Source organism: Aspergillus nomiae (genome assembly GCF_001204775.2).
Source record: "Aspergillus nomiae NRRL 13137 chromosome Unknown contig00362, whole genome shotgun sequence".
NCBI lineage: Eukaryota > Fungi > Ascomycota > Eurotiomycetes > Eurotiales > Aspergillaceae > Aspergillus > Aspergillus nomiae.
Genome location: NW_015378417.1, coordinates 21,821 through 33,268, shown reverse-complemented (window position 1 = coordinate 33,268; position 11,448 = coordinate 21,821). Strand labels below are relative to the sequence as shown.

The 11,448-nt window shown below is 49.7% G+C and overlaps 6 protein-coding genes across 6 annotated transcripts; 2 read left to right on the top strand and 4 right to left on the bottom strand.

Annotated features, from left to right (window-relative positions):
• Positions 1 to 213: 213 nt before the first annotated feature.
• Positions 214 to 1,581, bottom strand: ANOM_008667 (DMT family transporter; the record flags this gene model as incomplete). The annotated part of the gene is made up of 2 exons (XM_015553923.1): positions 214 to 1,176; positions 1,228 to 1,581. 2 exons carry the CDS (start codon positions 1,579 to 1,581, stop codon positions 214 to 216), a joined length of 1,317 nt encoding a protein of 438 aa, XP_015403179.1.
• Positions 1,582 to 2,246: 665 nt separating this feature from the next.
• ANOM_008666 (UTP25 family protein) lies at positions 2,247 to 4,659 on the bottom strand (the record flags this gene model as incomplete). The annotated part of the gene is made up of 6 exons (XM_015553922.1): positions 2,247 to 3,162; positions 3,226 to 3,803; positions 3,869 to 3,887; positions 3,950 to 4,064; positions 4,120 to 4,505; positions 4,556 to 4,659. 6 exons carry the CDS (start codon positions 4,657 to 4,659, stop codon positions 2,247 to 2,249), a joined length of 2,118 nt encoding a protein of 705 aa, XP_015403180.1.
• A 181-nt stretch (positions 4,660 to 4,840) lies between these two features.
• Positions 4,841 to 6,202, top strand: ANOM_008665 (eukaryotic translation initiation factor 3 subunit F). Its single transcript, XM_015553921.1, has 3 exons — positions 4,841 to 5,078; positions 5,139 to 5,851; positions 5,935 to 6,202. Exons 1-3 carry the CDS (start codon positions 4,974 to 4,976, stop codon positions 6,152 to 6,154), a joined length of 1,038 nt encoding a protein of 345 aa, XP_015403181.1. The 5' UTR covers positions 4,841 to 4,973; the 3' UTR covers positions 6,155 to 6,202.
• Positions 6,203 to 6,689: 487 nt separating this feature from the next.
• Positions 6,690 to 7,780, bottom strand: ANOM_008664 (putative transcription initiation factor TFIID subunit 13). Its single transcript, XM_015553920.1, has 2 exons — positions 7,493 to 7,780; positions 6,690 to 7,380 (listed from the first exon to the last, which is right to left on the bottom strand). Exons 1-2 carry the CDS (start codon positions 7,551 to 7,553, stop codon positions 6,932 to 6,934), a joined length of 510 nt encoding a protein of 169 aa, XP_015403182.1. The 5' UTR covers positions 7,554 to 7,780; the 3' UTR covers positions 6,690 to 6,931.
• Positions 7,781 to 8,197: 417 nt separating this feature from the next.
• Positions 8,198 to 8,570, top strand: ANOM_008663 (uncharacterized protein; the record flags this gene model as incomplete). The annotated part of the gene is made up of 3 exons (XM_015553919.1): positions 8,198 to 8,243; positions 8,311 to 8,361; positions 8,464 to 8,570. Coding segments are annotated over 3 exons (204 nt in total), but the record flags the coding sequence as incomplete, so codon positions are not given.
• Positions 8,571 to 8,791: 221 nt separating this feature from the next.
• Positions 8,792 to 11,200, bottom strand: ANOM_008662 (pentatricopeptide repeat protein; the record flags this gene model as incomplete). Its single annotated transcript, XM_015553918.1, has 1 exon — positions 8,792 to 11,200. The coding sequence occupies one exon, from the start codon at positions 11,198 to 11,200 to the stop codon at positions 8,792 to 8,794; it is 2,409 nt and encodes an 802-aa protein (XP_015403184.1).
• Between the last annotated feature and the right edge of the window lie 248 nt (positions 11,201 to 11,448).

The following is an 11,448-nucleotide window of genomic DNA, read 5'->3' as shown; positions in this document are numbered from 1 at the left end:
CTCCTCCTCATCTAAAGGGAATGATCGCTGGCTGTCAAATCCCTCAGATCGTCGTAGCTCTTACCTCGCCGGCTCCGGCATGCATTAGTTATCCTTCCTCCCACCTCCCCCACCCGCCCTTTCTCCAGGCCTTCATTCCTCTCCGCTCATGCAAGTCGTGACGTCGTACGCGGCCAATTTTCATTATTTCCGTTTCCGTTTTCCTCGTAGTACTCAGTTCGTCTCATCCTCATCTTCCCTAGCGGCAGCTGCGGGCGCCTCCCGGACGACGGCCACGTAGATGGCGCTTCCTAAGATCAAACCAGATCCCATCCAACTCATGAGAGACAGAGTACTTCCCCAGACAACGCGGTCATAAAACAACGCAAAGACCATCTGCATATAGATCATAGACGTCGCCCGCGATCCGGACGAGCTGCGCGACGCCTCCTTCGGCTCCCCATTCCCATCGCTTCCATATTGACGATGCTGTTCCGACGTGGACGATTTCCTCGGCGGAGGCACATACGACAGACCAGCCGTCAAGAGGAACTGCAGCAGGAACCCACATACACCCAGACCCAAGAGTAAAGTCCATTCCAACGGGGTGCCCGGCAGCTCCAGCGCGATGGAAGGCAACACCAGGATGGCCACGGTCGACACAACAGTCGTGAAGAAGGAAAAATATGTGACAGACACCAGCGGATGACAGCGCTGACCGATCATTCGGATGGTCGAGTACGCGCAAGACGCCCCCATGACTCCCATGAGTGCCATGGCGGTCGCTAGAATACGGTGGTACTCATCCTCGGAATCAGGCTGCTCCTCGCTGCCGAGCTCTCGGGAGTCGGGCGGATTTGTTTTCGAAAAGAGTGAGAAAGGCCGTGCGATCAGAACCACACCAACTAGCGACACCACGCCAGCGAGCTGTTGCTTGCGTGTGAAGGTCTCATTGGGAATGAACAGAGAGCAGGCGTAGCAGGTAAGGATAGGTGCTAGGAAAGTTAACACTGTGGCTTCCGACAGTGGTAGGTATTGAACGGAGTAGTAAAGCCCATAAACGCCAACAAAGCCACCGGCTGCACGAAGCAGTAGAAGGTGAAGTACAGGGCGGGTCCCAAACGGGTGAGGGACTTTGGTGTACCACATGTACAGATAACTGACCAGAACCGTGATGGACATGCGGGCGAACAGGATCTGGTACAGTTTAGTCCGGGGAGATATTTAGAAGCAGCTAGATGATCATACCTGAAACGGATGAAACCCTTCCCCATTCCTCCCCTTTCTCTCCAATATTTGGGTCATGACATTCATGGAAGCCCCGAAGAACTGGGCCAACATGACCAGGATCATTCCCCTACCCTGAAGCCAGAGTTCCTGCGCCGAATCCCACGTCGTTCCCCACCATGATGATGACGATGGTGACGATGGCATGGGCGAACTCGATCCCAGTAAGGGTCTCCGTTCATCCTCATCTTCATGGGTGGTGTGGCGCTTTCTGCCCCAACCAAATACCGCGGAAAACACGCTGCGAGGGTCGGATCTGACATCCTCGCCAGGATGCTGGTTCTCATCCTGACTGGACGCCGATGGAGGCATCATTAGATCGATGTGGACTGAAATGTAACTCCTTTTTTGTTTCTCTCCCAGGACTTAAGGACTGAAGAAACGGAGAAATCAAAGGAGATAGGTATTAAGTAGACAGTGTTAGGCAAAGAAATCTGGGGTTGATCATAAGGAAGATTCAGCTCAAGGACTAATGGATCTCCTCCGATACGTAGGTAATATTGATTTAATTACTTATATTTGAAGGGAATAATAATATAAATACAAGTCAGGTGAAAGATCTCCAAAGCCGAGCGAAAAAAGAGAAAAGAAAAGAAAAAGAGAACCACGAACTTTTCCTCCAATGCGCGGTGACTTTGGAGCGCTATCGGCGTCAAATGATGGTTGACGGAGGGACTGAAATTGCGGGTGGATCGGCGGCTTGACCCACTTTTCTACATCTACAAGAACTCTTACAATTTATCCAGTTCAGCTGGAGCATAATTCTTGATCCAACCCAGATATACCCAGTTCTTGATCCCATCCAACAAAATCGCTCGAGTCTCGTGAGAATTAGGGGGAAAAGAGGAAACAAAAAGAGAAAAAGAAAAAAAGGAAAGCCGAAGCAGACGCTATAATAACAACAGTACCTGTCAGGTCTTAACGAATATTGGTATAATAAGTACATGACAAGAGAGTTAGCACTCGGGACTAACTCGGATCTATACAAATGTAAATGTGTCACCTCCCTTCTCCCGCAGCATATTCCCAACTCGTTTGGTTCCAACGATCCTCTCCAGTTTCAGGGCATCCCACTTGGAAAACAGTGCGCGGACGCCTCCCTCGGCCGCCTCATCGATCGCCGCCGGATCCAGGCCTAAGAATCCCACAATCTCCCCCCAGAATGTTGGGTTTTCTGGCACTCCATACATGATGACACGTTTGACGCCACGGACCTGGTACCGCCGGAAATGGTGGAATCTTTCTGTGTAGAGCAATACGGAGTGTCGGCCATTCATAAAGTGTGTACGAGCTCGCATGATGTCCCGAGTGTCCGAGTATTCAGAAATCGCGCCGAAGGAGACGTTTGTCGTCTGCGCGGAAGTAGCAAAGTAATTGCGTACACGGACGAAATCTAGGTACGACGGGATAAAGATCAAGGTTCCACCGCTATTGTTCCCCCGACCAGATGTGATATTGCGGACTAAAGAGGAGAGCACGGTCGTGGTGAAGTGCTTGAATCGCGCGTCGGGGTCTTTCGCCGGCGAGAGACTGTCGAATCGGGAGAAGGTCTGCTTCACGGATACTGGGAGTGGGATCTCAGAGATGGCCCCAGCATATACTGGCGTCATTTTAATCTTGCCAGAGACGTTCAGCATATGGGTCGAGAAGACCGAGTTGATCTCTGGGGTAATAAAGGAAGCTAGCATGATCATTTGACGGACATATCGTGCGTTGTTGTCGAGATACCATGTCCGCACGCGGCTGAAATCACAGCCGTGCGCCTCCCTCGGCTGCAGGTTGAGATGTTTGAAGATATAGTCGACGTGATCCCAATTCTGCATAAGAAGGGCATCGGCCTGATCTACTATAACGACTTCAATAGAAGACAAAAAGTCATGGTCACGTTTCTTCGCACTACAGTACGTTAGCATGCGTTCTAGGCTTTTCATGTAGCGCGGACGCCCTCGGAAAACCTACTCAGCCTGGTCCATGATCGTGCGCAGACCAAGTGGGCTGGCAAGGATCATATCTGAAGCGTAAAATTGCGCAAAAAATTTGACAGTCTTTCTCGTGAATTTGAGGCCTAGTCGGAACATGTCATCGTCGTTTCCACCGAATAACTCGCGAAAGTCGTCCGGTTTGCTCTCCCAGGACTTGTCGTCCGTTGCAGAGAAAGTGTCCATGAAACGCTTCTTGTTTTCTTGCTGCTCAGGTTGAAAGAGCTGGGTGATTGACTCTACGACACGCACGCAAGCTTGTTTGGTCGGGAGAAGATACAGCACCTTGGGCCTGGTGAAGCCTTGATCCCGCAGATCGAGGTCGGCATCTTGTTCCTTTGCGACACGAGCGTTGTTCTTGAGCACACGGTCCCGGGTCTTCAATACATGATTAACGGCATGGACTGCCAGAAGGTTTCGTAACTGGGTCGAATTGGATGATTTTCTGGCGCCATACAAGACGTCTTGATAATCAAAGATGTACGGGGCGAGTTGCTGGGCATGGCCGCTGATCTGGGAGATATGCTCCAGAGCAGGCGCCTTCAACTTTTTCTTGAGCTGTGGCGTAATAAGCAACTGACGCTGTCTTCCACATGCCATCTCGTAGGGTAGTTATTGCTTACCTTTAAATTCGCGATACTCCTCAGGGCAGGTAGGCAAGACAAATCATTTCCCGTATCGGGTGCAGTGCGCACCAATCTCACGTCCCGGGGAGCTCTTTTTTCAGAGTTTTCCATTTATTATCCTCTACAGCCTTGATTTGCTTAGCCAGTTCGTCTTCTTTTTTGCCTGAGAAATGTGTTTCGAAGGGATCATTATCTGCTCAATATCAGCAAGTGGATTATCTTCAACCAGGTATACTGAAAAGCTGTACCGTCTTCATTGTCACTGTCGGCTTGATCATCGCCATCTGCCTCATCCAAGTTATCTTCGTCCTCTTCATCAGAAGGTTCCTGCAGCTGCAAGTCGTCATCTTCCAGTAACTCCTCTTCGCTGGCGGCGACAACCGTGTCATTCCGAGCTGCCTCTTCTTTGTCGTTCTTGTGTTCGGTCTTTCTCTTTTTGCGTGCCGGCCCTTTCGAGTCAGCGGTTGTATTGAGTAGCTGAAGCAATTCGTTATATGGACGGGCCGACTTGTCGTCTTCTTCGTCCTCGTCGCTGCCTGACGATGCATCGTCCATGAGACCATCATCTTCATCCATTTCATCTCCAAGGTTGTCTTCGAACTGACCCTCCTCTCCGCTTGAGGATTCTTCTGACCTGAGTGGGCTGGTTAGCTTGAGTAAGTGAACCCAGCGGGAGAAGCTCACTCTATCTCGTCTACTCGGGATGTTGTGAAGCCATTTTTCCTCTTGACAGGAGCTCTGGCACGAGTTCCACGGCCCTTGGGACCTCTATTCCGAGGGGGAGCCATTTGCGAAAGAGAATATGCCCCTAAAGGATTGGTATTGCAGCTCTGAAAGCACCAGACTTTTTTTGTCTTTTTTTTCCGAATTATTTTTTTCCCTCTCTTTGGGTCGGGGATGCTTATCTTATCTTAGCGCGAAATTCCCGCTGCGCACACACAATTTGAGCCTCGCAGAACCTCCGTCGGCGCAGAGTCTAGCGGGCGGAAGAATTGATAAAAAAAAAGAGAGCTACTCTCCACCACGCCGAGGAAGATACCAAGTGAAAGAGTCGAGAGCTAGAGAGAACGGCCATTCGCGCTTCTAACACTTCTTACCCATCATGGCTGAAACTGATTCTTTCCTTCACCTTGCTCGCCCTCTGGGCCCGATGGCAGTGGGGTCTGCACCGACAACCGCCCCTCTGAATGTTGTCATTCATCCTCAGGTATGTTTGCTGTATCGGAATGATGAGTGAAGGATGGAAGCCCTGATGCCCCCATGACAGGCTCTCTTCTCGATCCTTGATCATTCCCTCCGTCGCAATGCCGACCAGGAGCGTGTCATCGGAACCCTGCTAGGAACCAGGTCAGAGGATGGAACTGAGGTGGAGATTCGCACTACTTTTGCTGTTGGACACACCGAAACGACGGACCAGGTTGAGGTCGACATGGAATACCAGAAGCAAATGCTTGCGTTGCATCTCAAGGCAAACCCAAAGGAAGTGCTGGTCGGTTGGTACGCCACTTCGTCGGAGCTGAACACCTTCTCCGCTTTGATCCAGAACTTCTACAGCGGCCAAGGTGATGGAACCTTCCCTCACCCTGCTGTCCACTTGACTGTCTCTACCGAACCTGGCAAGGACGTTGAAACCCGCGCCTACATTTCCGCTCCTGTTGGTGTGACGGCAGAGAGAGCCGCCGACAGCGCTGCCTTTATCCCCGTCCCCTACGAGATTCGCTACGGCGAGACCGAAAAGAGCGGTCTGGAGTCTATTGCTGCCGCTCGCGATGCTGAGAGCCGTGCCGCGAACATCTTCACCGATATTGAGGCTCTTGAGCGTGCGGTCGAGGAAGTTCTCGGTATGATCGACCGCGTTTCCAAGTACGTCGAATCTGTCATCGATGAGGAGGCTCCTGCATCGACAGCACTGGGCCAGTTCCTTCTCAACGCTCTCGCTTTGGCGCCCAAGGTTGAGCCTGCCGATATCGAGCGGGATTTGTATGTTTCCCCCACCCCTTACGACTCTCATTCGTTATTATACTGGTTCGCATCTTCCGTCCTAATGCTAACCATTTCTACAGCAACAACCACATCCAGGACGTTCTGGTTGTGTCTTACCTGGCCAACACCATCCGTACACAGATGGAACTGTCCACCCGCCTAGCTACCGCTCAGCTCACCCTTGGCGGCGAGTCCGGCAGTGCAGAGTCCGGCCAGCGCGGAGGTCAGAGGGGCGGCAAGGGCGGCCGCGGAGGACAGCAGAGGAATCAAGACCGGAGTGGAGAGGAGGCTCGCGCGTAAAGAGGGAACGTAAAACCAAGGCTATCCATGAAGACACATTTTCTTTTCTCTCTACATCTCTTGTCCCATCCGTTTTTTACCTCTCGCATCTACTATCCCGCTACTCTGTTTATCCCTTTTTTCCTTGATATGTGTCTAGGGTTATCTTTTCTTGTGGAAAAAGCTTGTTCTCAGTTCTGCTCCCATCTTTTTCTCTCTGTTATGCCATTTATGACATTACATCCGCGATTGTTGGGGCAGTGCGAAAACGAATCGACGAACGAAAGCAAAAGAAAAAAATGAACCAGAAAGAGCATGGCGTATGGGAGTCAATCTGGCTTTGTTCAGAGCGATGGAAAAAATGGAGCTGTGCAAAATGGGAAGAGCAAGGGTTTGAGACCCTTTTATGACGGGAGCAGATCGGCCTTATTTGCTCCGATGATATAGTGTAGACTTGATGATTACGAAGCCGGCTTTTCTTACCGGCATGTCAATCATGATGAATGGACATATGTACTGAACCAACGAGCATCTGAGCTTTGTCTGTAGACACCGGGCGAAAAGATAAATGTCGTCATTTTGTAGCGCCTGGCTTGCTGGAAGGATTGCTTGATATCTAATGTCTTGAGCTCTCAACCTGAAAGCTAGAAAAAGGTTTCCCCTATAAACGCCCTTCTAATAACAGAAAATGGTATCCCCCATGTTTGATGAATGTTGGTGTCCTAACCCAGAACGCCCGAGACAAATGTTAAAGAGCAAAACGACATCGAAAGTAGCGAAGCGGTGCCAACGACTGGCTCAACCAGTCTTTCTCTTCTTCGAAACCGTCGTGTCTTCCGTAGCATCCGAGTCCCTTCTAGCATTTCTCTTTCCCTTTCCCTTGCTCTTCTTGCCATCGGCACCGTCGCCCAAATCTTCGAGGTCCTTCTTGCTAGCATCCTTCAAGTTTCCAACCTGGTCATCATTCTGATCGAATGCCTTCCGAGCTTCTTTCAACTCACGCTCCATGCGCAATAGCTCCTGGACACGACCAAGCTTGTTGGGATCACGGCGCAATGCAAATCGGAAGTCGTCCACTTTGATCTTCTGACGGCGCGAATAGGCGGCATATTGAGCTGCGCCGTGGCACATCTCAAGGACAAAATCGGTAACAATCTCATCGAGCACACGAACTGTTTCTGGAAGAGGCTCTGAAGGGAAAGACGGATGCGGGCTTGGATCACCATATGCGAGAAGGAGGAGACGCACTATCGAATGGAAACATGTGATGTGAGTAACAGAAGTTGCGATAGAGTCATCTGTTTATTGGGGGGACAGGGGAAATAAAACGAAGGAATGAAAGAGAGAGGCAAAACTTACACTCAGCAGCAAAGTTCATCTGACCCTTGTGCCTAGCAGCACGGGCTCTTGGTTCAGCCATGGTGGTAATAGAGCGCTTCTTGCTCTTCTTACTAGAGTCGGCTTCTGTAGAATCCGCGTTCTTGGCGGTGTCAGGTTTGAATGCTGGGCGATAGCCGGCACGGATTAGAGTAGTCTCTTGAGGGTTGAACGGCCAGGGAGGGGCAAGCTAGCTCGCCACATGGCCAGAATTTGGCTGTCGAGGTGGACCGGATGGAGCTGGAGAGGTTCGCTGAACTGGACGGAGAGGAGGCGGCAGAAGCCTTGGAGCTCTATCGGTAGGCGGTTTAACATTGGTATGGGGGCCAGGGCGGTGAGGGGCGTAGGCGGACATGAGAGGCAGAATTTCTGATTCACTGGACGGAACGTGTAGACAGATAGTATGATACTATCTGGGTCTCTATCAGCTAGTATTTTTCTCTTGATCTTGCACAGAAACTTGAGCCTGTTAAGTCATTGGTTAAGCTCAAGGAGGGAAACAGACCAATCCTAGGCAGCTCAAACGAGATGGTGAGTGAATGCTCTGTGAAAGGAAGCCTGCCTATCTAGACAGGTTCGACTTCAATAGGATGGCCACCAACTAAAAATAATCCTTTCTGTAGTCTGCCTTGTTCAACTTTCAATCGCTTCTGCTGGTGATCTTACTTGTCATCTGCACAAGCACCTATGCCCACTCGATTATGCCAGGAATCATGGATCGAAATCAACATGGGTATGTTCTATCTCTGGTCTTCCCCATGATGTTAACTAAGAGACGGGACTAACACCCTCACCTGAAGCTTCTTCGGGGTATTCTGGAAGTGTGCTCGAATCGGTGAACGGCTCAGCCCGTATGTCAGTATCTGCTGCATCTTGATGGCTGTGAGTGCTGGACTACATCATATGAACCCACTGAAGTAGAGGTAATAGTGAGGCTAATATACATGCGCTAGGTTTCTATCTTCTTTGGGGGTTGAATGCCTCCTCGTTGCCCCTGTTTCTCTTTAAGCAATTCTTCCACTTTTGTCTTTTCATGAATGAAGATCCTACCAGCAATCGGCGTTAAAGAACTTCTTCTTGGTGGTTTGGGCATTAAAATTATATTGCAGGGAGTCCGCATCGTTATTTACATGTGTATTGTACATAGTGATATTTTACATCAAGAATATCCCCACATATATCGATCTCTCGTTCTATAAATGACATTCTTCTCCCGAACCCACGCTTTAAATGCAAAATAGAAAGACAGTAGAAAATAACTAGTAGTTAGATAAGGGTATCTCAACGGGTAGACTGCTTTCTTTCGCGCAGACGTCGCAAGCCTTGCTCTAACAGATGCTCCTCTTCGTCCAATTCGTGCTCCAAAGGCGTCTGATCCAAAGAGGTCACCATATCGTGGCGAGCGTCGGCCTCCTTGTCCAGTTCTTCTACCGCAATCCATAGGCGCTCTGGATCTTGGAGGTAGCGGAGACATTTCATGGTATATGAATCCATAGAATAGCCTTGAGCTTCCATGGCCTTAATGGACTTTGCAACCTCAGAAATATTTTGCGCGTTTGCATAGGTGTTGATGACCATGTTCCAGGTAACCTTGTTGTATTCCACTCCATGTTTCGCCATCATCTCTCGAACCTTCTCCGCGGCGAGTGGCTGTTTATTGAACGTGAAGGCGCTCATCAGGATCGTCCAGGTCCGAACCGATGGCTTGCCATGAACAGGAGCCCCATCTTCTGGCTCCCGGTCTTCGTTAGAAGAGTGCAGCATATCCTCCACTAATCGCACGGCTGGTCGCAGCCCTCGAGGGTCATCCCGAAAAGCTACCAGAAACTCGTTGTAAGTATGGTCAGTGCAAGCCAGTGGAGCTATGATCGGGTGGTTCTCTGAGACAAGGGCTTTGAACTTGGTGTAAATGCGATGAGCATGAGATATGCGTTTCTGGCACCGTAGATAAGTCGCGATCATCAAATACAGAGCAATGAGAGATGGTTGGAGATTATCGCCTCCCGGGGGAGGAGTGTATTCTGGCGGAATGATAGAGAGCTCCTTTAATGGCGTGATGTCATATAACTGATTGTACATATCCAGCAGTGAGTAAAACACTCCATTGGGATCGTCATTTGGATCATGATGCTTGGCATTGAAAGTAAAATGAGCGTGAAATATCTTGCTCGCAATCCAATCGTTCTTCTCAAGCCCACGTGCTCTAATATCTTGAATCAGTGATTGAACACGTTCTCGATCACCGCGAGTCACTGCATCGTTAAGCAAGGTTAAATAGGTAAACGAATCCGGCTCGAGCGACTGCCTTCTCATGAAACGGAACATGTCGAATCCCACCTGCGGATCACCGGTCTTGAAAGCGTTAGATAAAACTATATTCATCATATCCCGATCTGGTCGTACCCCCATTTTGAGGAGTTTGGGTAGAATATAGAAATTGCGCCCATTGGGAGTATCCTGGACAGAGTCGAGTAATAGGAGTTTGCAACAGTGGCGCATAACTCCTTGAGAATCCATCAAAAAATTATCCTGCTCCCGTCTCCGCACAAGTTCAAGTGCCTCTAGTGACTTATGGATATCTCCAATTTCCGTAAACTGACGCATAAAGCAAAGCCACGTCTGGGATGTTATATGATTCCTCCTTCCATCCACGATGGTCCAGGCATGGTAAAGCTCTTCGGGACCAGCGTTCTTTAAGTAGAGCCGAATGCCCTTTTGCCCAAGGTGCGCAACAGGCCAATTGCTCGGGTCTAGACAAGTAAGCAAAAGGGACACATATGTGTGGCCCCCCTTTTCCCAGTGTTGAAATTCACCGGCATGGCATTTATCTAGAAAGAGGAAGCAATCTGAAACCATGGCGAACAAGGGCTTATCTGCACTTTGGCAGGTAACAAGGAAAAATTCCAAGGCCAGATGCGGGGAATTTTGTAACAGCCATAATGATAGTCGCTTCCAGTGTGGAGCCTTTGCAGATTTGTCCAATGCCTCCCAAGCCTCACGAAAGTTACCCAAGCAGTCTGTTTTAATCTTCTCAAGAAGACTTAAATCGGCATCATTGAGCATCAACGACACGGGAAAATCTTGTATGTCCATGTCGAAAAGCGCAGCTCCCCAAAGTTTATTACAAGTGGTTCTCCATGTGTGAATCTCTTCGCGATCGTAGCTTAAAGATCTCATCTTTATATTTTGATGAAAATCGTAGGTCTCCTGGCTCACCTGTCTAGCCTTGTAGGTATATTTCACCTTCCCGTCGACCAACGCACGGGTAGCGTAGACGAATTTGCGCTCTTGATTGTTGAGATGCCTTTCTCCAGATGACGATGTGGGCGGACCAGGAATGCCATCCAGATACGGTATTGATAAGCCCCCTGTGATTTCATTCTTGTATTCGTGAGCTGAATGAGAAACTTCATCGTGAAGGTCATAAGCTTGAGCCTGAGTCCGGGTGTCTCTTGGTTCGCGAATTGAAGCTGGATTAGAGTCAGGCCGAGGGTTCAGATCATTGCCAACAGTGTCATATGCATAGTGTGTAGTATTCGATGTCGACGCATAATTCGCGACATGTCGTGTGGTTGGAAATTTCGCACTTTGTCTATAGCAGTGTCCTAGACGCAACCTATGTTTCGGAGCACGGGACGGTAGCCCGGCGCTGAAGCGGGAACGCAGGAGATGATGTGGACAAAATGACATTCAGGATTTCGTGATCTCGTGATCTCGCGCATTGAACATAGACGCCAGTAGGATAGCCGAAAAGCGGTTCGCGGACGGGAAAGTTGATGTTCGTACTTGGAGGCTTCTTGGGAAGAAATTAATGCCGATTTATCGCGGCCGCCGGATGCTGTTCCGTCGCCAGTGTGGCTAATGCTCCCGGAGTGTGGCGCAACACTTCCGATAACATTGTCAAGAAATACTTCGTCAGCGGGCGATTGTAAAATTGT